The 26,749-nt window shown below is 42.7% G+C and overlaps 1 protein-coding gene across 1 annotated transcript; it reads right to left on the bottom strand.

Annotated features, from left to right (window-relative positions):
* Nucleotides 1-3,800: 3,800 nt before the first annotated feature.
* Nucleotides 3,801-18,962, bottom strand: LOC125787610 (CD209 antigen-like protein E). Its single transcript, XM_049472028.1, has 6 exons — nt 18,732-18,962; nt 18,127-18,163; nt 16,586-16,957; nt 10,259-10,383; nt 4,040-4,146; nt 3,801-3,939 (listed from the first exon to the last, which is right to left on the bottom strand). Exons 1-6 carry the CDS (start codon nt 18,879-18,881, stop codon nt 3,801-3,803), a joined length of 930 nt encoding a protein of 309 aa, XP_049327985.1. The 5' UTR covers nt 18,882-18,962.
* Nucleotides 18,963-26,749: the final 7,787 nt, after the last annotated feature.

The following is a 26,749-nucleotide window of genomic DNA, read 5'->3' as shown; positions in this document are numbered from 1 at the left end:
CACCCCTGTCCTCCAGTGTCTCCATTGGCTTCCTGTGCAATATCGCATTCAGTTCAAAATTCTTCTGCTCACCTATAAAGCCCTGAATAACCTCACCCCTTCTTACCTGTCTGATCTTCTTTCTCCCTATACACCCTCTCGCTCTCTCAGGTCATCCTCAGCTGGACTTCTCACCATCCCTCCATCTACCTTCCGAGGCTTTGGTGACAGAGCCTTCTCAACATCTGCCCCTAGACTTTGGAACTCTCTCCCATTAGTGGTTAAACAAACCACCTCACTCTCCATATTCAAATCTAATCTGAAATCTTATCTCTTCTCACTTGCCTACAATCTCCCTCATGCTTTCAATGTCTGACTGCCATTGTACAGTGTTCACTCTGTAAATCGCTCTCTTATCTCAGTCTGTTTGTTCTTCTATTTAATCTGTCCACATACTCTCTTGTATTCTTGTGTTTTTGTTGCTCTTGTTGATTGTAGTGTGTGTTCTATGTACCCTGTGCTGTAAGCATCTTTGAGTTCTTGATAAAGCGCTATAAAAAAAAATAAAAAAAAAGATGACAACATTAGGACATGACGCTGAGCATGTGCTTCTTTGGATGACCAACGCGAGGTCTGTTCTGAGTGGACCTTGCTCTTTTAAAATGCTGGATGATTTTGGCCACTGGGCTGCAGCTCAGCTTCAGGTTAGCCTTGGCTATCTTTAGTGCAACAATTTGTCTTTTAAGATCCTCAGAGAGTTCTTTGCCATGAGGTGCCATGTTGAAACTTTCAGTGACCAGTATGAGAGAGTGTGAGAGCTGTACTACCAAATTGAACACACCTGCTCCCTGTGCACACCTGAGACCTAGTAACACTAATGAGTCAAATGATTTTTTGGAGGGAAAATGACAATTAGTGCTAAATTTGGACATTTCTGGTGTAGTCTCTTAGGGGTGTACTCACTTGTGTTGCCGGTACTTTAGACTTGCTATAGAATGGCTGTATATTGAGTTATTTTGGAAGTATAAATTAACACTGTTATATAAGCTACCCACAGACTATTTTTCACTGTTTCAAAGAGTCCTTTTGTCAGTGTTGTCCCATTAAAAGATATATTTAAATATCTGCAGAAATGTGAGGAGTGTACTCACTTTCCTGATACACAGTATAAGCTAGGACTATTTCATTTTCACTGCAGCGCCCTCTCAGGTTCAACTGTGCTATAGGTGAGTATGATGTGTCAGCATACTTTGGTATACAGATACATCATAATGTGCAGATCAGTCAATCAATAATTCAACCCCCTGCATCTCTCCCTCCTGCCCTGTCTCTAAACCCATACATCACCCAGTACCCCTCCCAAACGACCCCTTACATTTTTTAGCCTTTTCCAAATTTGAGTCACCTAAAATCAGGGGGTTTAGCCCTGTAAGTTTATTTGGGTGTGGTGGAGGGCAACTTAACTTAATGCAATAAACGTACACTCTACTACTTCCTGTTTATCAGGTCTAAAGGGGTGCATGCTTATCCCCATACAGTACAAAATAAACAATGCTAATGTATATAATTTAACAAGTTAATAGAGTCTTACTTTCTCACACCCACATTTCACTGGTTTCTGACCTAAGAAGGCCTCTTGGTTGGAAACCTTTCTTTTGTAGGCTTTTCTTAACCAAGCAGTAACACTGGTGTCTGATACACTTGTTCCAGCACCCTGCACACTCTTACACCACTACCATACATGTGTAACTGCTGTCAAGTACACTTATCAGTAATCAGTAATTAGTAATGGTACCTGCTTGTTGTGTCTTCAGGATCCTCATTGTGTTGGTGTCCTCCATCTCTGTGTTGGGGTCATGACCTCTAACAGCGTCTGCACTCTCGTAGATATCCACCACCATCTCCACTTTATCTCCTCTGTTCATCTCCCCAAATCCAATCACATCATCATAAACACTCAGAGACATGTCTAATCTCTAAAAGACTGAAACACTGAATTACTGCGTCTCTGTAGAAACACTACAGCAGTGCTGCACCTCTCGCCTACTTTAACTACAATAGTGCTGTTCATAAAGGAAGTGTCCAAGTGCCATCAACTCTATACAGTTTCTTGTCTGAGCTGAAGGTGTGAAAACAGCAGAGCTCTCATGCTCTTTATTAAAGCTGATCCTAATCTCTCATACACGACTACATTTATGAGATTACAATATAAACTGAGCATAACTTCTTTATGTATGTTTATATGTTTTTATGTCCATGCACAGTTCTGAACGTCCATTTAATCTATTACTTCAACATTTCTAATGAGTGTTTTATCCACAGTTTTTATAAACTGATCAGCAGCAGCAGTTTGATTCTCTCTCATAGATGAACTGAAGACATCAACTGTTCCATTCAGAAAACTGAGAGAAACATATTCACTAAACTGAGCTCTGAAAATCCAGTATTTGCTTAGAGTTTCATAATTCTGTCAGGATCTTCAGTCAGGATTAGAAACAGGTTGAGTTTGGGTGTGACATCATGATAAATCCACTAGAGGGAGCCAATCAGCAGCTTGAATGCTGGATCTGAGGCTGTGAGGCTGATCAGTGATTTACAGTCTGCAATAAAATTACAGATTAAAATATTTTATTAATCTTTGTGGTGTCTCTGGACAGGTCTGAAAAAAATAAAGGAGTAATTTATTGTAAAAAATAATTAACAGTAAAATATCTTAGAATTAAATACAGATTAGAGGGTGAATAAGTGTTTCTGCCGGTGTTTCGGCCACGATTCTCTGTGTAACAGTGAGAAAAACACAGTCTCAGATACGTCTCAGCTCCATCCTCTAACCAGCGCTGTTTACTCAGAAACTGAAAACTTCATAAAGCTTTGTCTCGATCGTTCAGTCTGAGACGCTTCATCTGAAAGAGGGTTCTCTGCTCTGCGTCTCTGAAAACCTGTTTATTATTATAATCACACATCCAGCACATGAGCACAGACACAGTTTGTACAGTTTGGATATTGATGCTCTAATGAAGGTTTTCAGAAGCTCCACCCTGAGATAAAGGCTGGGTTTGGGGTTTAGTGAGGACCTGGACCAGTTCAGCTGCAGAGAGACGGTAGGAGAATGGTTTGTGCTGCTGCTGTGCTGAGTGTGTACCTTCATGTTAATTAGCTTGTGTATAATTGGATGTTTTTGTAGTTGTTATTGGAAGTTATACAGGTTTTAAGGGTCTGACCTAAAGCAGAGTGTTAAGGAGGGTATTTACATTCAGTAGCCGTATCACCATCAGCAGCCAGAGTCCGAGAGAGGACAATTGTCTGTGTTTTCAGCTCAGGTGTCTGTTGGCTGATGTATCAGATCTGGGGATCTGGTGCTTTCTTCTGAGTGTGTTGACTGCCTAGTGATTGGGTATTGGACTTACAAATTGCGAAGAAATTGGAGTAAAATGTGGAATAAATTATTAAGTTCAGTTGCTGTGCACTTACGGAGTGTGTGCATTTGCACGTCTGTGTCAGCAGTTTAAAGTAAGTCAATGCATTCATTAGGAGGGATGTCCAAAAACATTTTAACATAACGGGTTGGTTTCCCAAAAAGAGGTTAAGCATATTCTTGTACTACACAAAAATTTGTGATTGAGATTTTTCACTAAAAGTAAAAACTGTGTATGACTAAGATTAATCAGAATGAATAACAGTGAAATGAGTCTTTATAGAACACTCCTGTTTTCAGCAGATTCTTGTTTTTGTCTTTATTTAATTAAACACTTTTAAAAAGAGAAGTTATTCAGGAGTAACAAAAAGGTAATATTACACACTTCTCACAAAATATCTACTCTTTATATTCTCTTTTCACAGATCCAAAAAAAATGGTTATTACAGGGATAATCAGCCCAGTTCTTCACAGGATCAGACCCATAGCCGTATAAACCACAGTCCTCATCTCCATAACTGTTGGGTTCTCCAGGGTACCAGAACCTATCAGAGAGAAGGAGAGTATCAGAGTGTTTATCAGAGCAGTGAGGAGTGAGAGTCAGTAACTGCATCATGATCAGAGTTCAGTTCAGGAGTCTCTTACCCAGTGATCAGTTCTGATCCGTCCACCCATTTCCAGACCCCCTCTGTTTCACCGTCACTCAGACCAGTCCAAACCCGCTGACCTTTTCTCAATGTGTTAATGAAGTCCTGTTGAAGTACAATAACTGTTTACACATTTCCAACAACCCACCTCTCTCCCCTCTGTAAACTATTTTATAAGAACCAGAACTCTGTTAGGTCAACAGCACTGAACTGTGCTCTTCTAGCTGTGTTCAACTTTGTTCTTCTAAACATATTCTTTTAACTATGTTCTTCTCACTGGCCTCTTCTTCACTGTGTGTATGATCAATAGAGCTAATAAAATTAACAGTGGTGAAACAAGGAACTGTCATATTATTTTGACAGAACTAAGTAGTCATACAGTGTTTTAGAGGTAAATACACTCTTACTGCTGACATAAACAGTATTAAACATCTCTCTCTCTCTCTCTCTCTCTCTCTCTCTCTCTCTGCGCATGCGTGAGCGTGAGTGTTGGAAGGAGACGGAGGGTGTGTGTGTGAGAGCGCTTGGCGTTTTTGCCAAACTTTTTTTTTGTTGTTTACTTTCGTTTTCGTTTTGATTGAGTGGATTGTTTGAGTGTGTGAGTGAGTTTATCCGCGTGTGTGTGTTGTAGCTGTGTGGTGTGTGTGCGCGCTGCTGAGCGCGGGTGTGTGTGTGTGTGAGTGGCGTGAGCATGGCCTGGAGTGCGGAGGCTCGGAGGAGCTCTGCGGCTCCAAAGAGTTCGCCGTTTGAGCAGCTCTCCAGGCAGAATGGAGTGAAGTTCGCCTGTAAGGCGAGTATTGAGACCTGTTGCCTTGCTGTCGGAGAGCTCGTGGGACATGAAAACGTGCTCTCCGCCTCCCGCATGAACAACTCCATGGTTCTGTTTTTAAACACCGTGGAAAGAGCGAACGACCTGATCAGTAAGGGAGTAATTATAAACGGTCAGCTCTTCCCGGTGTTGCCCCTCAGTACCCCCGCGAGAAAGGTGATACTGTCGAATGTTCCCCCATTCATTAAAGACGAGCTACTTGTCCGTGAGCTTTCCCGCTACGGCAAAGTTCTCTCCTCCGTGAAGAGGCTTAGTCGCGGACTTAAATCTCCCCTGTTAAAGCACCTGGTGTCTTTTAGGAGGATGGTTTTACTAAACCTGAAGGATGGGGAAGATCTGGACCTGGTTCTGAAGTTAAAAGTCGATGAGTTTGACTACACCGTGTACGTGTCCACTGACACCGATATAAAGTGCTTTTGGTGTGGACAAGCGGGTCATCTGGTGCGAGCCTGCCCGGAGAAGGCTAACGCGAGCTCAGGTGTGCCCGCAGGTGCTGAGCGCGAGTGGCCGGGTACTGCTGCTGCGGAGCCCGCAGTGGCCGTTCCCCCTGCGGCGGCTGCGGGCTTGGGCGCGGGAGATGCGCCGACTGCCCCGGGGTCGGAACAGGGCGAGGTGAGCGGGTCCGAGGCTGAAACGGAGGAGACCGGGGGAACTGCACGCGCCGCGGAGGCACCTTCATCATCTCCTCCAGCTGTGGAGGAGCCGCTCGTGGAGGAGGCGTGCAGCGCGGCGGGGGGCACTGAGGGGCAGACAGCAGAGGTGAGTGACTGCGATAAACCTGCCTCTGCTGAAGTTGTGGTTTTAAATGATGTGGAGATGGTGGATGAACCTGTTTTTAAAGTGCCAACTAAAAGGAAAAAGTCAGGAAAGGAAACAGGGAAAAAGCAGGCAAAGACTGAGGTCAGTGGTACAGATGAGGAGGTGAAGGGGAGTGAGGGTGATGATGAAGGTGAAAATGATGGCTCTGTTTCTGACTCTGGGTGGTCTGTGTGCTCTCAGGATGAGAGAATCCCTGTTGTGTATACTGCTGTTAACATTAAGAAGTTTTTAAGAGAGTCTAAAGGGCAGAGAGGTGTGCGGGTGGAGGATCATTTTACAGACACAGACCAGTTCATCCATGACGTTAAACTTTTAAGACGAGAGAAGGCTTTTACCACTACAGAAGTTTACAGATTAAACAAGATACTGACCAGCCTGCAAAGCTTGTAATGATGCTGTTTTTAAAGTTTTTTAGTCCCTGTTTTGGACTGGCCCTTGCCATCACTGTTTTATGTTATTTTATCATTTTAATGTCTGATATTAAGATTGCTTCTTTAAACTTAAATGGTGCACGAGACCCCGTTAAGAGAGCAATGTTTTATGAGTTGGCCAAACAAAAGCGTGCTGATGTCTTTTATATCCAAGAGACGCACAGTGATGATGAAATGAACATAGAATGGGCAAAAGAGTGGGATGGCTTGGCCATTTTAAGTAATTATTCTTCTGTTAGCAGTGGAGTTGGTATTTTATTTGTGTCCAGTTTTATCCCCTACTCTTACACAGTAGATGAGATTTTACCTGGGAGGCTGCTAAAAGTAAAAGCCTGTTTTGAGAATGAGACCTTTGTTTTTATTTGTGTGTACGCTCCCACTCTAGGAGTGGAGAGGATGTTGTTTTTAGACAGGCTCAGCTCTGTACTCTCTGACTGTGATTTTACAGATTTTTTAGTCTTGGGTGGGGATTTTAACTGTACAGCTGATAGCTTGGATAGGAACCACCTGGAGCCACACACTGCATCCCGCAGGCGGCTGTGTGAGCTTATTGAGACTCATGATTTGTGTGACATATGGAGGAATTTACATGGTGTACAAAAGCAATATACATATGCACATTCTAGAGATAATGCTCTCTCCCTGGCCAGGCTTGACCAATTTTATGGTTTTAAGCATCATTTATCTGTTTTTACGCACTGTTTTATTTCTCCTGTTGGTTTTACGGACCACTGTGTGGTTCAGTGTACTTTTAGAAAAAGTAATATTAAACCTCAGAGTGCGTATTGGCATTTTAATACCTCACTTTTAGATGATGCTAATTTTACAGAGTCTTTTACCTTTTTTTGGGATGTTTTAAAGTCACAGAAAGCATCTTTTATTTCATTACAGAGTTGGTGGGACGTAGCAAAAGTACACATTAAAGTGTTTTGTCAGCAGTACACTGTCAATGTCACTAGAGACATTACCAGATCTCTGAAAGCTCTGGAGATTGAGATCGTGGAGCTTCAAGGTTTTACAGAACCCACAGGAAATCAAGAGCGTATTACAGCTCTTAAAAGAAAAAAGGCTGCGTTAGCTGATCTGCTAGGCATTACAGCACAGGGGGCGCTGGTCCGTTCTCGTTTCCGTAATGTAACGGAAATGGATGCTCCTTCAAAGTTCTTCTTTGGTCTCGAGCGTAAAAATGGACAGAAAAGGTTTATGCATGCTGTGCGAACTGAATCAGGGGATCTCGTATCTGAGCCTTCTGAAATTCGGCAGCAGACAGTCAGCTTTTTCTCAAAGCTGTATGAGAGTGAGCGAGCCAATGTACAGGGTGTAGAGGAGAGATTCTTCCCCCTTCAGGCAAAGATCACGTCGCAGTCTGCCAGAGCACTAGACGCTGAGCTCACTGTGGGGGAGCTGTATGAAGCCCTCCAGGGCATGGAGAACGGCCGGGCTCCGGGCATTGATGGCCTCCCGGTCGAGTTCTACAAGGCGTTCTGGTCAGTGTTGGGTCAGGACGTGCTGGAGGTGCTTCAGACCAGCGTGCAGGATGGGAAGCTCCCACTGAGCTGCAGGAGAGCTGTCCTGACCCTACTGCCAAAGAAGGGGGATCTGACTTGGATGAAAAACTGGCGCCCTGTGTCATTGTTGTGTACAGACTGCAAGCTACTCTCAAAAGCATTAGCCTTGAGACTGGGGAAGGTGATGGAGCAGGTGGTTCACCTTGACCAGACGTACTGTGTGCCTGGCAGGTCTATTTTTGATAATGTTCATTTAATTCGAGATGTTTTGGCCGTCTCCAGACTATTGGGTTTGAAAACTGGTCTCGTATTTTTGGACCAGGAAAAGGCTTTTGATCGGGTTGAACACGAGTATTTGTGGAAAGTTCTGGAGAACTTTGGGTTCAACCCTGGTTTCATAGCTATGATCAAAGTTCTGTACAGTGACATAGAAAGTGTACTGAAAGTAAACGGTGGTTTATGCGCTCCTTTTAATGTTCATAGAGGTATCAGGCAGGGGTGTGCTCTTTCGGGAATGTTATACAGCCTGTCTATCAAGCCTCTGCTCTGCCAGCTGCGGCAGAGGCTCTCCGGATTTATCATCCCGAACTGTAGCACACCTCTACCCCTTTCTGCTTATGCGGATGATCTGACTGTCCTGATAACCTCACAGAGTGACATTGATGTTTTAGTGGATGTTTTAAATGATTTTAGGATTTTATCATCTGCTAAAGTGAACTGGACGAAGAGCACTGCTGTTTTAGTGGGCGAATGGCCTGGTGGGGGACCCGCACTGCCTGGGTTGTCATGGAGGACGGGTGGTTTTAAATATCTGGGAGTGTACTTGGGAGACAGCGATTATGAAAAGCAAAACTGGGAGGGAACTATTGAGAAGGTGAAGGGTCGTCTCAATAGGTGGAACGGGATAATCCCTCAGCTGTCTTATCGGGGTCGGGTTTTAATTGTGAATAACCTTGCTGCTTCGTTTTTATGGCATAAGCTGGCGTGTGTGGATCCCCCACCGAACCTACTTGCTGGCATTCAGGCTTTACTGGAGGACTTTTTCTGGGACCGACTGCACTGGTTACCACAGGCAGTTCTCTTCCTGCCCAAGGAGGAAGGAGGACAAGGGCTGGTCCACCTAGCCAGCAGGACTGCTGCCTTTCGCCTCCAGTTCATACAGAGACTGCTCACCGGCCCAAAGGACTTGATATGGAGAACAGTGGCATGCAGGATTTTACAAATGGTGGGCGGAATGGGATTGGACAGAACTCTGTTTTTAATGGATACTAAAGCACTGGATTTTACTGGATTACCTTTGTTTTACTGTGGACTTTTTAGAATTTGGAACTTTTTTAACACGTCCAGACTGGGTGAAACCTCGTTGTACTGGCTCCTGGAGGAGCCTCTGGTCTATGGGTCACGACTGGATGTGACGAGCCGGACCTCCCCCGCACTGGTCAGGACACTGGTCATCACGAACGTCATGACGCTTCGTCGGCTGGTGGAGGTTGCAGGGCCTGGGTTGGACAAAGTGGAGAACCTGGCGGTGTGTCTGAGGGTGAGGTCCTTTAGAGTCGTGGCCCAGATCCTGCAGCGCTGGAGGTCTGCGCTGTCTTCTGAGGAGCGGGTTCTGCTGACAGACTTTGGCAAAGGAGTACTCAACCCTGATGGAGATGACCCCTTTCCCAGGGTCATCATCACTCCGGACTATCAGGGCTGTCAGGGACCACTCCTGGACAACACAGAGGAGCCGGACATGGACCTCAGCTCGGTGTCGGGTAAAAGACTGTACAAGACCTGTATGAAAGTTTTTAACAGAAAGAGACTGGAGACCAGAGCAGACACACCATGGCGTGATGTTCTGGGTCTAAATGATGAGGTTCACCCAGAATGGAGAGCGCTATATAAACCACCGTTAACTAAGAGAGTGGCTGACCTGCAGTGGAGGATTTTACACGGTATTGTCTCTGTGAATTCTTTTATTTCCATTTTAAATCCTGATGTCACTCAAGGTTGTCCCTTCTGTTCTCAGAGGGAAACGGTGTTTCACGCTTTTATGCACTGTTTTAGGCTATGTCCCCTTTTTAAGGTTTTACACTCTGTTTTTATGGCTCTTAATGTGGTTTTTACACCTCAGATTTTTATCCTGGGTTTTAAATATGTGCGGAGAGAGAGATTCAGGTGTCAGCTGATCAATTTTATCCTTGGTCAGGCTAAGTTGGCGATCTACATTAGTCGCAGGAACAAAGTGGCTCAAGCAGCTGACACCGACGCAGTAACAATCCTGTCTAGACTTGTCAGATCCAGGGTTTTAATTGATTTTAATTATTACAAATGTATGTCGGATCTTATAACTTTTACGGCAGTGTGGTGTTGTGGTGAGGCTGTGTGCTCAGTTTTAGATGATGAGCTCTGCTTTGCACCTCAGTTTTAAACTGCGAGGAATGATTTACGGTTATTTATTTATATATTTATTTATTTATTTATTTATTTACCCATATGCTGTTGTGATCCTCTGTTTTTAAAATGATTATTTTAACGGCCGAGATGGCCTAAAACTGACTTTTAAGATTTTATAACACAATTTGGTTATAATAAAGTGTCGTTAAAAGTCAAAGTCTCTCTCTCTCTCTCTCTCTCTCTCTCACTTGTTCTTCTCTGCTGTTGATGATCACCAGGTCTGATCCTCTCTCTCTGCAGTCGTCTCTGCTCTCAGTCCAGTTCTTCTTCTCATTAGAGACGTAGTAAAGACTGGAGTTGAAGTAGACCCACCCTTCCCTAGCTGCCTTTTCTATGAATGAAATACAAAAGCAATGCATTATGAGAAAACACCTGTGGTCACTTCTAGGTCACGATTGCTTGATGCTCTTCACAGTAAAATACTTTTTAACACTTTACACTGGTCTATATGATTACGATTCTGAGAGATGTGAAACAGATCTGCCAGAACTTGTAAAGCAATGAGACACAAATGTGAGTTAACCTGAAAGTATGTATCTACAATTCAGACTTTACAGGTAAGATACAGATTTAATGGAAAGCTTTAAGGCTGTGATTCTGGTTTCAGTGCAACAATACTGAAAGTTCTAACGTAGAAAACTGAAAAATGATCTGAATTAATGAAAAGTGCAAGAGTAAACAAAATGCTAATTTCTGTTGCTGAATATGGAACTGAATGCACTATTGACTATTTTTATATTTGCACTTGATGAACACCTTCAAATAAACTATGAGTACAACATGTTGTGGCCTAAATATAACTCCATAGTGTAACGATGTGGAATGATTTAGATGTACAACTCTGTACCAGTTTAACCTGAAACCAGTGTTAGAATGATGTTCCTAATAAAGTGATTAAGAACTGCAATTAATCACTAACCCAGTTCAGAAAGCCTTCTCTGGAGCCCGTCTCTCTCTGCAGTCAGGTTGGTGTAACTGGTCTGTAACTGGTCTCTCTCTGCAGTCAGGTTGGTGTAACTGGTCTGTAACTGGTCTCTCTCTGCAGTCAGGTGGTTGAACTGGATCCACATCACTGTGATGGCAGTCAGCAGGAGAACACACAGCAGACCCAGACCCACTGCAGCCAGTCTGTAGCTTCTGCTTCCTGCAGAGCGACTCTCTATGAGGAAACACAGATACATAACTCATTTAAACAATAAGGATACTAAAATGGCAAAAGTCATAGGACAGAAATATGTAAACTGATCATGAAGGTGTGCCTCAAGGAAAGGCTTCAGTACGCCCACACTTGTATAAGTTGTGAAGTTGAACACTGGTCAGTGTTCTCATGGCAAGGTGAAATGAATTTATGCGAGTTGGCATGAGGTCTGGTAGTAGTGCAGATGGATGGAAACATCCTTCCATTTCTGTAGCTCTCTATACAGATATTTAACATTCCTCAGTCCACAGTGTCACAAGTGTAAATTAAAAGGTCCAATAAAACTGAGCCGGGGGGAGTTTGGAAAGGACAAGAGAAGGATATAACCGGAGAAGGGACCAGTGTGGCATCACATCAATGTCAAATGTTGGGGGCGCAAAAAAGGTGAAAAAATCTATCCTGCGAAAAAATTATTGAAAAAAAAAAATTGCCTGTGTAAATTTCTGGTGAACAGCTCGTTCCAGGCGCTAAAGCCGGTCTGACGATCCTGGCGAGTGGCTTGTTCCACTTGCTGAAGCTGGGCTGACAGTGTTTGGCTTTTAGCATAGCTAGCTAACTGTCCTGCTGTCCTTCTTCCTCGCCCTCCTCTGTCTTTGCTTCTAAAAGAGGTTATTCGTAGAAGGCAGTGACTCACAAAACCTGAAGATATCAATCAATAGTAATGGCTGAGGAAGTTGACCATGACCCTGCTCCCAAGCTGTCAAAACCACCCCTTTCTACACTTGTGCACAAAAGCTTCACTTGAAATTGTTCAGGTGTGCCTGTCTAATTCCCAAACAACAGAATGCTTAAATCTGCTGTGTTTTTTTGCTTGGGGCACCCACATGCCTAAAACCACCCTGGATAGAGGCTTGGTGGAAAGTGGGCTGTTTAAAAGGCAACAAATGCTGCCCCAAATGCCGGCTCAACGCCACTGGCCACATGTGCAACCACTTTTCCTCCACCCAACAGCCTCTGTGAACATGCAGTCAAATTAACGTCCCAGGCTGCACGGGAGAGTGGACCAGGACTAACGAATAGGAACAGGAATAACGAGAGAACCGCAGACCCACTTCCACACCACTCCACCAGCTAAGCAAAATGAACTGATTAACCCAGCTGGGCACATTTATAAGCTGTGATATTATGCAGATCAGTCAATCAATAATACTACCCCTGCTGACATTCAACCATCTGCATGCCCTGCCTCTATAACCATACATCACCCAGTGCCCGTCACAAACTACCCCTCCCATTTTTAGTCTTTTTCAAATATGAGCTTAGGGCTAAGTCAACTGAACTCAGGGAGGTTAGTTTCCCTTTAAATTTGCTTGGGTGTGGTGGAGGGCAACTTTATTCAATAAACGTATGTTTTAGTCTACAGCTTCCTGTTTATCAGGTCCACAGGGGTGCACATCTATCCCATATGGTACAAAATAAACAATGCTAATGTATATAATTTAACAAGTTAATAGAGTCCAACTTTCTCACACCCACATTTCACTGGTTCCTGACCTAAGAAGGCCTCTTGGTTGGAAACCTTTCTTTTGTAGGCTTTTCTTAACCAAGCAGTGACACTGGTGTCTGACACACTTGTTCCAGCACCCTGCACACTCTTACATCACTACCATACATAACTGCTGTCAAGTACACTTATCAGTAATCAGTAATTAGTAATGGTACCTGCTTGTTGTGTCTTCAGGATCCTCATTGTGTTGGTGTCCTCCATCTCTGTGTTGGGGTCATGACCTCTAACATCGTCTGCACTCTCGTAGATATCCACCACCATCTCCACTGTATCTCCTCTGTTCATCTCCTCAAATCCAATCACATCATCATAAACACTCAGAGACATGTCTAATCCCTAAAAGACTGAAACACTGAATTACTGCGTCTCTGTAGAAACACTACAGCAGTGCTGCACCTCTCGCCTACTTTAACTACAACAGTGCTGTTAATAAAGGAAGTGTCCAAGTGCCATCAACAATATACAGTTTCCTGTCTGAGCTGAAGGGGTGAAAACAGCAGAGCTCTCATGCTCTTTATTAAAGCTGATCTTAAATCTCTCATACACGACTACATTTATGAGATTACAATATAAACTGAGCATAACTTCTTTATGTATGTTTATATGTTTATATTTCCATGCACAGTTCTGAAAGTACAGTACATGCATCTCTCCACATTTCTAATGAGTGTTTTATCCACTGTTTCTCACACTGATCAGCAGCAGCAGTTTGATTCTCTCTCACAGATGAACTGAAGACATCAACTGTTCCATTCAGAAAACTGAGAGAAACATATTCAATATACTGAGCTCTGAAAATCCAGTATTTGCTCAGAGTTTCATAATTCTGTCAGGATCTTCAGTCAGGATTAGAAACAGGTTGAGTTTGGGTGTGACGCCATAATAAATCCACTAGAGGGAGCCAATCAGCAGCTTAAATGCTGGATCTGAGGCTGTGAGGCTGATCAGTGATTTACAGTCTGCAGTAAAATTACAGATTAAAATATTTTATAAAAAACTAAAGGAGTAATTTATAGAAAAATAATTAACAGTAAAATATTGTAGAATTAAATACGGAGTAGAGTGTGAATAAGTGTTTCTGCTGGTGGAGCCGCCACGATTCTCTGTGTAACAGTGAGAAAGACACAGTCTCAGATACGTCTCAGCTCCATCCTCTAACCAGCGCTGTTTACTCAGAAACTGAAAACTTCATAAAGCTTTGTCTCGATCGTTCAGTCTGAGACGCTTCATCTGAAAGAGGGTTCTCTGCTCTGCGTCTCTGAAAACCTGTTTATTATTATAATCACACATCCAGCACATGAGCACAGTTACAGTTTGTACAGTTTGGATATTGATGCTCTAATGAAGGTTTTCAGAAGCTCCACCCTGAGATAAAGGCTGGGTTTGGGGTTTAGTGAGGATCTGGACCAGTTCAGCTGCAGAGAGACTGTAGGAGAATGGTTTGTGCTGCTGCTGTGCTGAGTGTGTGACTCCATGTTAATTAGCTTGTGTATAATTGAATGTTTTTGTAGTTGTTATTGGAAGTTATACAGGTTTTAAGGGTCGGACCTAAAGCAGAGTGTTAAGGAGGGTATTTACATTCAGTCGCTGTATCACCATCAGCAGCCGGAGTCCGAGAGAGGACAATTGTCTGTGTTTTCAGCTCAGGTGTCTGTTGGCTGATGTATCAGATCTGGGGATCTGGTGCTTTCTTCTGAGTGTGTTGACTGCCTAGTGATTGGGTAGTTGGACTTACAAATTGCATAGACATTTGAGTAAAATTTGGAATAAATTATTAAGTTCAGTTGCTGTGCACTTACGGAGTGTGTGCATTTGCACGTCTGTGTCAGCAGTTTAAAGGAACTGAATGCATTTTTTAGGAGGGATGTCAAAAAACATTAACATACTGGGTTGATTTCCCAAAAAAGGATTAAGCATATTCTTGTACTACACAGAATTTTGTAATTGAGATTTTCCACTAAAAGTAAAAACTATCTATGAATAGGATGAATCAGGCTTAATAATAGTGAAATACATCTTCATAGAACACTCCTGATTTTGTTTAATTAAACCATTTTAAAAAAGAGAAGGTATTCAAAAGTTCCAAGAAAAGTAATATAATTACACACTTCTCACACAAGATCTAATATTCTCTTTTCACAGATCCAAAACAACTGCTGATTACAGAGATAATCAGCCCAGTTCTTCACAGGATCAGACCCATAGCCATAAAAAACACAGTCCTCCTCTCCGCGATTATCGGGTTGTCCATTCCCCCAGAACCTATCAGCGAGAAGGAGAGAATCAGAGTGCTTATTAGCGGGGAGGAGTGAAGCCCAATTTAATCGTCTTCATCGAACCTACGCCGTAGCTAAACGAGCACCTCCCTGCAACTACACATCGCACAACACAGACAGCTGCAACTGTGATTGCTACACCAGGCCTCGCGTCCTCTCCCACACAGACGCTCTCCCTTCGAAGTTTAAACTGCAGAGCGACACAGAGCTGCTGATATTCACACGCAGAAGTATAAATGTGCTCCACTACGTAGCTGGATAAGCGTGTAAGCTACAGCTTAGGTTCAATGCAGAAGTATAAATTGGGCTTAAGAGTCAGTAACTGCATCATGATCAGAGTTCAGTTCAGGAGTCTCTTACCCAGTGATCAGTTCAGATCCGTCCACCCATTTCCAGACCCCCTCTGTTTCACCGTCACTCAGACCAATCCAAATCCACTGATCTTTTATCAATGTGTTAATGAAGACCTGTTGAAGTACAATAACTGCTTACACATTTCCAACAACCCAGACGTCTCTCACACAACCACACACACGATGATTTCAGCATTTTAGATTATTCCATAAGAACCAGAACTGTTCCACAGAACTGACAGAAGTGTCCTTTTGTCTTCAACAAATTACACAATTTATATCAGTAAAGATTTTCAACTTCTCAACCTTTCAGTGGAGCTGATATATTAACAGTGAGTGTAGAAACAAGGAGGAGATTACCTGTTTTACACTTTTACTGCTGAGATAAACAGTATTCACAGATATTTCACTAACAGAAATATTTAAACAATGTAGACCCCCCCTCTCTCTCTCTCTCTCTCTCTCTCACCTGTTCTTCTCTGCTGTTGATGATCACCAGATCTGATCCTCTCTTTCTGCAGTCGTTTCTGCTCTCACTCCAGCTCTTCATCTCAGTAGAGACGTAGTAAAGACTGGAGCTGAAGTAGATCCACCTGCCTCTAGCTGCTTTATCTATGGATGAAACACAAAAGCAATGCATTATGAGAAAACACCTGTGGTCACTTCTGGGTCACAAATGTTTGATGCTCTTCACAGTAAAACATTTTAACTCTTTTTTCTGGTTTATATGATTGCGATTCTGAGAGATGTGAAACAGAGCTGGCAGAAAGAAATGAGACACAAAGAACGTACAATTCAGACTTTACAGGTAAGATACAGATTTAATGAAACACTTAAGATTTAAGGCTGTGATTCTGGTTTCAGTGCAACAACACTGATAAAAGTTTGAACGTAGAAATAAAAAAAATGATCCAAATGAATAAAAAGTGGAAGTGTAGACAAAAAACAAATTACTGCATCTGAATATGGAACTGAATGCACTTAGACTGTTTTTATATTTGCACTTGATGAACACCTTCTAATAGCTCTTTACGAGTACAACACGTTGTGGCTTAAATGTAACTCCATAGTGTAACGATGTGGAATGATTTAGTGCCACAACTCTGTACCAGTTTAACCTGAAACCAGTGTTAGAATGGTGTTCCTAATAAAGTGATTAAAAGCTGCAATTAATCACTAACCCAGTTCAGAAAGCCTTCTCTGGAGCCCGTCTCTCTCTGCCTGTAACTGGTCTCTCTCTGCAGTCAGGTTGGTGTAACTGGTCTGTAACTGGTCTCTCTCTGCAGTCAGGTTGGTGTAACTGGTCTGTAACTGGTCTCTCTCTGCAGTCAGGTTGGTGTAACTGGTCTGTAACTGGTGTCTCTCTGCAGTCAGGTTGGTGTAACTGGTCTGTAACTGGTGTCTCTCTGCAGCCAGGTTGCTGTAACTGGTCTGTAACTGGTCTCTCTCTGCAGTCAGGTGGTTTAACTGGATCCACAGCACTGTGATGGCAGTCAGCAGGAGAACACACAGCAGACCCAGACCCACTGCAGCCAGTCTGTAGCGTCTGCTTCCTGCAGAGCGACTCTCTATGAGGAAACACAGATACATAAACTTTACTCATAGAAATAATAAGTACACTGAAATGCCAAAAGTCATAGGACAGCAATATGTAAATTGATCATGAAGGGTTGCCTCAGGGAAAGGCTTCGACCTGCTCCCAATCTGTCAAAACCACCCCTTTCTACACTTGTGCACAAAAACTTCACTTGCACAAAAAGTAGCTGTTATATAATGGACAAAAAAAATTGTTCAGAGTGCACACATTTTCTTTTTTGTGCTTGCGAGTTTCACAGTTGAAAAAACTGGCTGTTTTTTTTTCTTCACCTGGTGTTTTTGCTCCCCTGACTTGTAACATTGATGTGACGCCATAGACCAGCGAACAACACAGTCCTGAGGACAAGGGGGCTGGGCAGAAGCCAGATGTTGACACTATCCGTCCAGACTGAGACTCCTGCTAGCTGCAGAACCTTGGGTCAGACCTAACTGAGAACATGGTAGCCAGTAAGTGAGCACTGTGATGGTAGTCAGCAGGAGAAAACACAGCAGACCCAGACCCACTGCAGTCACCCAGGTCTTGCCAGCCCTGCAGTGGCCTCAGCCTTTTCCTCCTCAGTGGAAAATGGGAAAAAGGGCAATAACTGCTGCCCCAAATCCCTGCTCAAAGCCACTGGCTGCACCTGTAACCACTTTTCCTGCACCCAACAGCCTCTGTGAACATGTGGCTGCATTAACGTCCCAGGCTGTCCGAGAGAGTGGACCAGGACAGGATATTTGTAACCCTGTCATGTTTGCATCCATGACCCTGGTGGCTGAAATCCTAAAAGAGGGGAGTGTTACAGGGAATAACAAGAGAACTGCAGACCCACTCCCACACCACGACACTGGTTAGGAGTATCCAGCTGAAGCAAATTGAACTGATTAACCCAGCTGGGCACATTTATAAGCTGTGATAGTATGCAGATCAGTCAAACAATAATACTACCCCCTGCTGACATCTAACCATCTGCGTCTCACCGCTATCAGAGGCACACTTCTGCTGCTGAAACTCAACCAAGCCCTTCTGCCCTGCCTCTAAACCCATACATCACCCAGTGCCCCTCCCAAACTACCCCTCCCATTTTTAGTATTTTTCAAATTTGAGCTGAGGGCTGAGTCGACTAAAATTAGGGGGTTTAGTTACCCTTTATGTCTGCTTGGGTGTGGTGGAGGGCAACTTTATTTGATAAAGGTATGTTTTAGTTCCTGTGTTTGTGTCTCTCTCTACTGCTTCCTGTTTATCAGGTCCACATGGGTGCACATCTATCCCCATACAGTACAAAATAAACAATGCTAATGTATATAATTTAACAAGTTAATAGGGTCCAACTTTCTCACACCCACATTTCACTGGTTTCTGACCTAAGAAGGCCTCTTGGCTGGAATTCTTTCTTTTGTAGGCTTTTCTTAACCAAGCAGTGACACTGGTCTCTGACACACTTGCTCCAGCACCACACACACTCTTACATCACTACCATACATAACTGCTGTCAAGTACACTTATCAGTATGAGATACCTGAGTTTACTGAGAACTTCCCAAGAACCTGTGATTTACTGATATTCTCTACAACACAATACAGTGGTGATCTGATAGCTACAGTGTAGTAATTCTGCTGCTTGTTCTTTATTATCACCAGAAAACAGTTAAACTTTCTCTAAGAGTTGAGTTTATACAGAGTACAGCTCAGTCTTTTACTATTATACAAAATGTAATTAGTTACAGTACCTGCTTGTTGTCTCTTCAGGATCCTCCTCATGTTGGCGTCCTCCACCTCAGTGTCGGGGTCGAGGCCTCTAACAGCGTCTGAACTCTCATATATAACCACCGTTATCTCGTCTCGATCTGCTCTGTTCAGCTCCTCAAAGTAGATCAGATCCTCATAAACACTCAGAGACATGTCTAATCTCTAAAAGACTGAAACACTGAATTACTGCGTCTCTGTAGAAACACTACAGCAGTGCTGCACCGCTCGGCTACTTTAACTAAAATAATGCTGTTAATAAAGGAAGTGTCCAAGTGACATCAACAGTTTCCTGTATATAGCTGTCTGAGCTGAAGGTGTGAAAACAGCAGAGCTTTCCTGCTCTTTATTAAAGCTGATCTTAATCTCTCATACACTACTATATATTTGAGATTAAAATATAAACTGAATATAACTTCTTTATGTATGTTTATGTGTTTATATTTCCATGCGCGGTTCTGAACGTCCAGTTCATCCATCACTCCACATTTCTAATGAGTGTTTTATCCACTGTTTCTCACACTGATCAGCAGCAGCAGTTTGATTCTTTCACATAGATGAACTGAAGACATCAACTGTTCCATTCAGAAAACTGAGAGAAACATATTCACTAAACTGAGCTCTGAAAATCCAGTATTTGCTCAGAGTTTCATAATCCTGTCAGGATCTTCAGTCTGGATTAGAAACAGGTTGAGTTTGGGTGTGATGTCATGATAAATCCACTAGAGGGAACCAATCAGCAGCTTAAATGCTGGATCTGAGAATGTGAGGCTGATCAGTGATTTACAGTCTGCAGTAAAATTACAGATTAAAATATTTTATTAATCTTTGTGTTGTCTCTGGACAGTTTTAAATAATAAAAATAAAGGAGTAATTTATTGTAAAAAAAATAATTAACAGTAAAATATTGTGGAATTAAATAGAGTAGAGGGTGAATTACGGTTTCTGCTGGTGGAGCCGCCACGATTCTCTGTGTAACAGTGAGAAAAACACAGTCTCAGATACGTCTCAGCTCCATCCTCTAACCAGCACTGTTTACTCAGAAACTGAAAACTTCATAAAGCTTTGTCTCGATCGTTCAGTCTGAGACGCTTCATCTGAAAGAGGGTTCTCTGCTCTGCGTCTCTGAAAACCTGTTTATTATTATAATCACACATCCAGCACATGAGCACAGTCACAGTTTGTACAGTTTGGATATTGATGCTCTAATGAAGGTTTTCAGAAGCTCCACCCTGAGATAAAGGCTGGGTTTGGGGTTTAGTGAGGACCTGGACCAGTTCAGCTGCAGAGAGACGGTAGGAGAATGGTTTGTGCTGCTGCTGTGCTAGAGCTTAGATTCTTTTCCCGAACCCAACCTGACCCAAGGACCGACCCGAAATTCCTCGGGTCGGGTCGGGTCGGGCTCCAGAAAATAGTCCGAGATGTAGGCATCTGTTTTCTAATTAAATTTTTATTTTATATAAATCTCTGGTGTGATAATCACAATGTTGCCAAGTAACCAATTATTATTGTTCATGAAAGCGAACGAAATGTGAAAAAGCGAAAACTGAAAGTGAAAAAACATTTGTGTTAACTGAATCTAAAAAAACTGTAAATAAAAGGAACTAACTTAACTAACTTAAAGGAACTGAAAGTACTGATAGAACACCCTCATTTTCGTGTTTAATTTATTTATAAGCGCTGTTGTACAGCGGGCGGTGTTGTGCCGATTCTGTTCGCGAAGTGGAGTCGGATTCAGCAGGGAGTCGGATACGGCACAGCAGCGGATACGGCACAGCAGCGGCAGCGCGCGGCACCTCGTGGTCCGTGGCGTTTGTTCTCGTTTAAAGCGCTCGCGCTAGCCGCGAAATACGACAGAAAACACTGAGAAACTGCAGAATTATGTATGGGATTACAATATGAGCGTGAGGCAGATGAAAGAGAAACAGGAGATACAGTGTGTGAGAACCTTTACCCTAGCTCATACCAGAACTCAAATCTATCTCTCTTTCTCTTTCTCGTTTCTTAGATTGATCTCTCTGATGAGATGTGTGAAAACTAATAAAAACTAGCAAGCCCACTCTAAAAACAAATTAAAACTTACTGAACTGTAGGAGAAAAAAACAAAACAAAATTAAATTAAACTATAATAAAAATGAAAAATGTAATCACGTAGCTCTGGGCCCATGTGAACTCCTCCGCGTTTGACTCGCAGCACTGTGTGTAGCTGTTCTTAAAAATCATTTTAATGAAATAATAGTTCTATGCTTCTATGTTACAGTGTTCATTAACATAATTCTGATTATATTTCGCTCATTCAAACAGCCCGAAAACAGACAGTTTATGGGGCGGATCGGGTCGGGCTCGGGCTCATAATGACAGTTCATGGTTCGGGTTGGGTCAGGCTCGGGCAGAACGTGCACAGGCTCGGGCAGGGTCGGGTCGGATTTTTTGGGCCGATCTAAGCTCTATGCTGTGCTGAGTGTGTGACTCCATGTTAATTAGCTTGTGTATAATTGGATGTTTTTGTAGTTGTTATTGGAAGTTATACAGGTTTTAAGGGTCTGACCTAAAGCAGAGTGTTAAGGAGGGTATTTACATTCAGTCGCTGTATCAGCATCAGCAGCCGGAGTCCGAGAGAGGACAGTTGTCTGTGTTTTCAGCTCAGGTGTCTGTTGGCTGATGTATCAGATCTGGTGATCTGGTGCTTGCTTCTGAGTGTGTTGACTGCCTAGTGATTGGGTAGTTGGACTTACAAATTGCGTAGAAATTGGGTTACAATTTAGAATAAATACTTAAGTATAGTACCTGTCCATTTAGAGTGTGTGCATTTGCACATCCGTGTCATCAGTTTAAGTAAGTCAATGCATTCATTAGGAGGGATGTCCAAAAACATTTTAACATAACGGGTTGGTTTCCCAAAAAGAGGTTAAGCATATTCTTGTACTACACAAAAATTTGTGATTGAGATTTTTCACTAAAAGTAAAAACTGTGTATGATTAAGATTAATCAGAATGAATAACAGTGAAATGAGTCTTTATAGAACACTCCTGTTTTCAGCAGATTCTTGTTTTTGTCTTTATTTAATTAAAACACTTTTAAAAAGAGAAGTTATTCAGGAGTAACAAAAAGGTAATATTACACACTTCTCACACAATATCTACTCTTTATATTCTCTTTTCACACATCCATTTCATCTGGTTATTACAGGGATAATCAGCCCAGTTCTTCACAGGATCAGACCCAAAGCTGTATAAACCACAGTCCTCATCTCTGTAATTACTGGGTTCTCCAGTTCTCCAGAACCTATCAGAGAGAAGGAGAGTATCAGAGTGTTTATCAGAGCAGTGAGGAGTGAGAGTCAGTAACTGCATCATGATCAGAGTTCAGTTCAGGAGTCTCTTACCCAGTGATCAGTTCTGATCCGTCCACCCATTTCCAGACCCCCTCTGTTTCACCGTCACTCAGACCAATCCAAACCACCTGACCTTTTCTCAATGTGTTAATGAAGTTCTGTTGAAGTACAATAATTGCTTACACATTTCCAACACAACACACACACACACGCACTTAAGACATGTCATCATTTGAGCATTTAAAATTATTCTATAAGAACCAGCACTCTTCCACCTGTAGGAAACCTGTGAGATCAACAGCACTTAACTGTGCTCTTCTAACTGTGTTCAATTGTGTTCTTCTAATCATATTCTTCTAACTCAGTTCTTCTGACTGGACTCTTCTTCACTGAATTTGTGTTTTAAACACAGTCCACAGTCCGTCTTATTAGCTGCACTGATCATATAGGACACTGTAGTTCTATAATTACAGACAGTAGTCCCTCTATAACCTTTCTTTCATCGAGATCCGATGCGTGATTTACGTTTTCCCAGTGTTTATGATCAGTGGAGATAAAAAATGAACAGAGGGAGTAGAAACAAAAAACTGTCAGAAAATGTATGTAGTTTTACAGTGCTTTACAGGTAAATAAACTCTAAAAAAAAACTCTTACTGCTGCGATAAACATTACTTAACAGTTTTAAACATCTCTCTCTCTCTCTCTCTCTCTCTCTCACCTGTTCTTCTCTGCTGTTGATGATCACCAGGTCTGATCCTCTCTTTCTGCAGTCGTCTCTGCTCTCACTCCAGCTCTTTATCTCAGTAGAGACGTAGTAAAGACTGGAGCTGAAGTAGATCCACCCGTCTCTAACTGCTTTATCTATGGATGAAACATAAAAGCAATGCATTATGAGAAAACACCTGTGGTCACTTCTGGGTCACAAGTGTTTGATGCTCTTCACAGAAAAATACTTTTTAACTCTTTTCTCTGGTTTATATGATTACGATTCTGAGAGATGTGAAACAGAGCTGCCAGAAAGAAATGAGACACAAATGTGTGAGTTAACCTGAAAGAACGTACCATTCAGACTTTACAGGTAAGGTACAGATTTAAAGGAACATTTAAGATTTAAGGCTGTGATTCTGGTTTCACTGCAACAACACTGATAAAAGTTTGAACGTAGAAAACTAAAAAATGATCCGAATGAATAAAAAGTGCAAGTGTAGACAAAAAGCAAATTACTGCATCTGAAAATGGAACTAAATGCACTTAGACTGTTTTTATATTTGCACTTGATGAACACCTTCAAATAGCTCTTTGTGAGTAAAACCTCGTTGTGGCTTAAATGTAACTCCATAGTGTAACGATGTGGAATGATTTAGTGGCACAACTCTGTACCAGTTTAACCTGAAACCAGTGTTAGAATGGTGTTCCTAATAAAGTGATTAAGAACTGCAATTAATCACTAACCCAGTTCAGAAAGCCTTCTCTGGAGCCCGTCTCTCTCTGCCTTTAACTGGTCTCTCTCTGCCTGTAACTGGTCTCTCTCTGCAGTCAGGTTGGTGTTACTGGTCTGTAACTGGTCTCTCTCTGCAGTCAGGTTGGTGTAACTGGTCTGTAACTGGTCTCTCTCTGCAGTCAGGTTGGTGTAACTGGTCTGTAACTGATCTCTCTCTGCAGTCAGGTTGGTGTAACTGGTCTGTAACTGGTCTCTCTCTGCAGTCAGGTGGTTGAACTGGATCCACAGCACTGTGATGGCAGTCAGCAGGAGAACACACAGCAGACCCAGACCCACTGCAGCCAGTCTGTAGCGTCTGCTTCCTGCAGAGCGACTCTCTATGAGGAAACACAGATACATGAACTTTACTCATAGAAATAATAAGTACACTGAGTTGACAAAAGTCATGGGACAGCAATATGTAAATTGATAATGAAGGGTTACCTCAGGGAAGAGCTTAGGTACACCCACACTTGTATAAGTTGTAAAGCTGAACACTGATCAGTGTGCTCATGGCAAGGTGAAATTAATTATGGGAGTTCAGATGAAGTCTGATAGTAGTGCAGATGGACGAAAACAACATTCAGTTTCTGAAACTGTATGCAGATATTTAACATTCTTCAGTCCACAGTGTCACGTGTATAAATTAAAAGGTCCAATGAAACCACAAAGTCGAGGTGAAGGGAGTCTGGAAAGGACAAGGGATGGATAGAACTGGAGGAGGGACAAGTATGGAGTTAATTTCTGTGATGGTCAATAAATGAAAGTTCAACGAGACTTTTATTCGAATCCCCCTCAAGCGGGACCCTCACAGCCAGGTTTGTGATTCCTGCAACCAACAAAATATGAACCCTCAGCAACCAGAAAGCAGAGTTTCAGTCCAGAAAAATCCAGAAAAAAAGGATTCCTTTGGTTTTAATAAAGGTGTGTAGTATCTTGAGCTGTGATGCCATGTAGATGCATGAAATAAGTCTTCGCTGATACTGTTCTTTGTATATAAGAAAATTTATTACAGAAAAAAGAATAATTAGTACAAAAGATAACAGCATCATTAACAAGCAAACCGGTTTTGCAGGGAGAGAGCTCTTTTCCCAAATCCGTAGCTCTCTGGCTGGAATTGCTGAAGTCCAGCCTTTATGTTTGAAAAACACCTCACAGCTGGAAACACTTAACATACGCTCCTATAGCGCACATACATAGAACATACACAAGTTAATCTGACGCAATGCATGGGAGGGGAAAGAAGTGCTCCCCCACACTAGCCTATGCTTGAAAAACCAAATGTGTTTAAGCTAGGGCTAACTCCATCTGTTCCCTGTGGTCCAGTGGTCATTCTGTGTGGAAAATATATATGATAATGGTGAATATGGTGAATATCCCATGTGTTTACAACTGTGTATGCTCAAATATACGTCAGGTGGCATGTCTTTTCTGCTATGCTAGCTATTCTACCGTGATAATCTTTCCACCAAATGGAAGGTAGGAATAACCTCTGATAATTAAGGGCATTATATAACAGCTGTTCACTTTCTTCAAATCATTAGGTGTGTCTGTCTAATTTGCAAACTGCAGAAGGTTTAAGTCTGTTATGTTTTTGCATGGGGCATCCAAATGCCTTGAACCAACCCTGGATGGAGACCGCACTGAGAACATGGGGGCCAGTCAGGTGGTTGAACTGGATCCACAGCACTGTGATTGTAGTCAGCAGGAGAACACACAGCAGACCCAGACCATCTGCAGTCAGCCAGGTCTTGCGGCCCTGCAGCACCATCAGACTTGGTGGCGATGGGGCTGTTTGAAGGGCAACAACTGCTGCCCCAAGTGCCTGCGCAATGCCATTGGCCACATGTGCAACCATTTTTCTGCCCCCCAACAGCCTCTGTGAACATGTGGCCGCATCCCAGTATGCACAGGAGAGTGGACCAGGACAGGACATTCATTACCTCATCACGTTTGCCTCTAGCTTTCAGCTCCAGAGACCAGACACCAGACTGAAATCTTAGAAGAGGGTAGTGCAACAGGGAAAAGCGAGAGATTTCACAGTACATATTGGAGTGCATGTGTCTCTCAATGAAATGTAACTCCCCAACAACCGCTGCACTCATGCAGCCCCAGACCATGGCATTCCCACCACCATGCTTGACTGTAGGCTTCAGATACTTATCTTTGTACTCCTTACTTGATTGACGCCACACATGCTTGAGACCATTTGACCAACCAAATGAATTAATCTTGGTCTCATCCGACCACAGGATATGGTTCCAGTAATCCATGTCCTTTGTTGACATGTATTCAGCAAACTGTTTGCAAGCTTTCTTCTGTACAGACTTCAGAAGAGGTTTTCTTCTGGGGTGACAACCAATTTGATGTACTGTGCAGCGTATGATCTGAGCACTGACAGGCTGAACCCCCACTTCTTCAATCTCTGCAGCAAAGCTGACAGCACTCCTACACTTATCTTTCAAAGACGACAACATTAGGACATGACGCTGAGCATGTGCTTCTTTGGATGACCAACGCGAGGTCTGTTCTGAGTGGACCCTGCTCTTTTCAAAATGCTGGATGATTTTGGCCACTGGGCTGCAGCTCAGCTTCAGGTTAGCCTTGGCCATCTTTAGTGCAACAATTTGTCTTTTAAGATCGTCAGAGAGTTCTTTGCCATGAGGTGACATTAAAGGTGATCTTAATCTCTCATACACGACTACATTTATGAGATCACAACACATAACTTCTTTATGTATGTTTGTGTTTATATTTCCATGCACGGTTCTGAACGTCCAGTTCATCCATCACTCCACATTTCTAATGAGTGTTTTAGAGACGGTTCATCTGAAAGAGGGTTCTCTGCTCTGCGTCTCTGAAAACGTGTTTATTATTATAATCACACATCCAGCACATGAGCACAGTTACAGTTTGTACAGTTTGGATATTGATGCTCTAATGAAGGTTTTCAGAAGCTCCACCCTGAGATAAAGGCTGGGTTTGGGGTTTAGTGAGGATCTGGACCAGTTCAGCTGTAGAGAGACGGTAGGAGAATGGGTTGTGCTGCTGCTGTGCTAGAGCTTAGATTCTCTGCCCGAACCCGACCTGACCCAAGGACCGACCCGAAATTCCTCGGGCCGGGTCGGGATCCAGAAAATAGTCCGAGATGTAGGCATCTGTTTTCTAATAAAATTTTTATTTTATATAAATCTCTGGTGTGATAATCA

The sequence above is a fragment of the Astyanax mexicanus genome, chromosome 25 (genome assembly GCF_023375975.1).
Source record: "Astyanax mexicanus isolate ESR-SI-001 chromosome 25, AstMex3_surface, whole genome shotgun sequence".
NCBI classification, from domain to species: Eukaryota; Metazoa; Chordata; class Actinopteri; order Characiformes; family Acestrorhamphidae; genus Astyanax; species Astyanax mexicanus.
Note: the sequence above shows the minus strand (reverse complement) of the source record. Positions and strands in the feature narration are given on the sequence as shown.

What these genes read in the sequence shown, in the direction of transcription:
- LOC125787610 (XM_049472028.1), bottom strand. Translation starts at nt 18,881, where the DNA reads ATGTCTCTGAGTGTTTATGAGGATCTGATCTACTTTGAGGAGCTGAAC. An exon ending in AGGACGCCAACATGAGGAGG is followed by an intron (nt 18,164 to 18,731) that starts ATCCTGAAGAGA and finishes CCTTTATCAAAT; the next exon opens with AAAGTTGCCCTCCACCACAC. An exon ending in CACCCAAGCAGACATAAAGG is followed by an intron (nt 16,958 to 18,126) that starts GTAACTAAACCC and finishes GTCGCTCTGCAG; the next exon opens with GAAGCAGACGCTACAGACTG.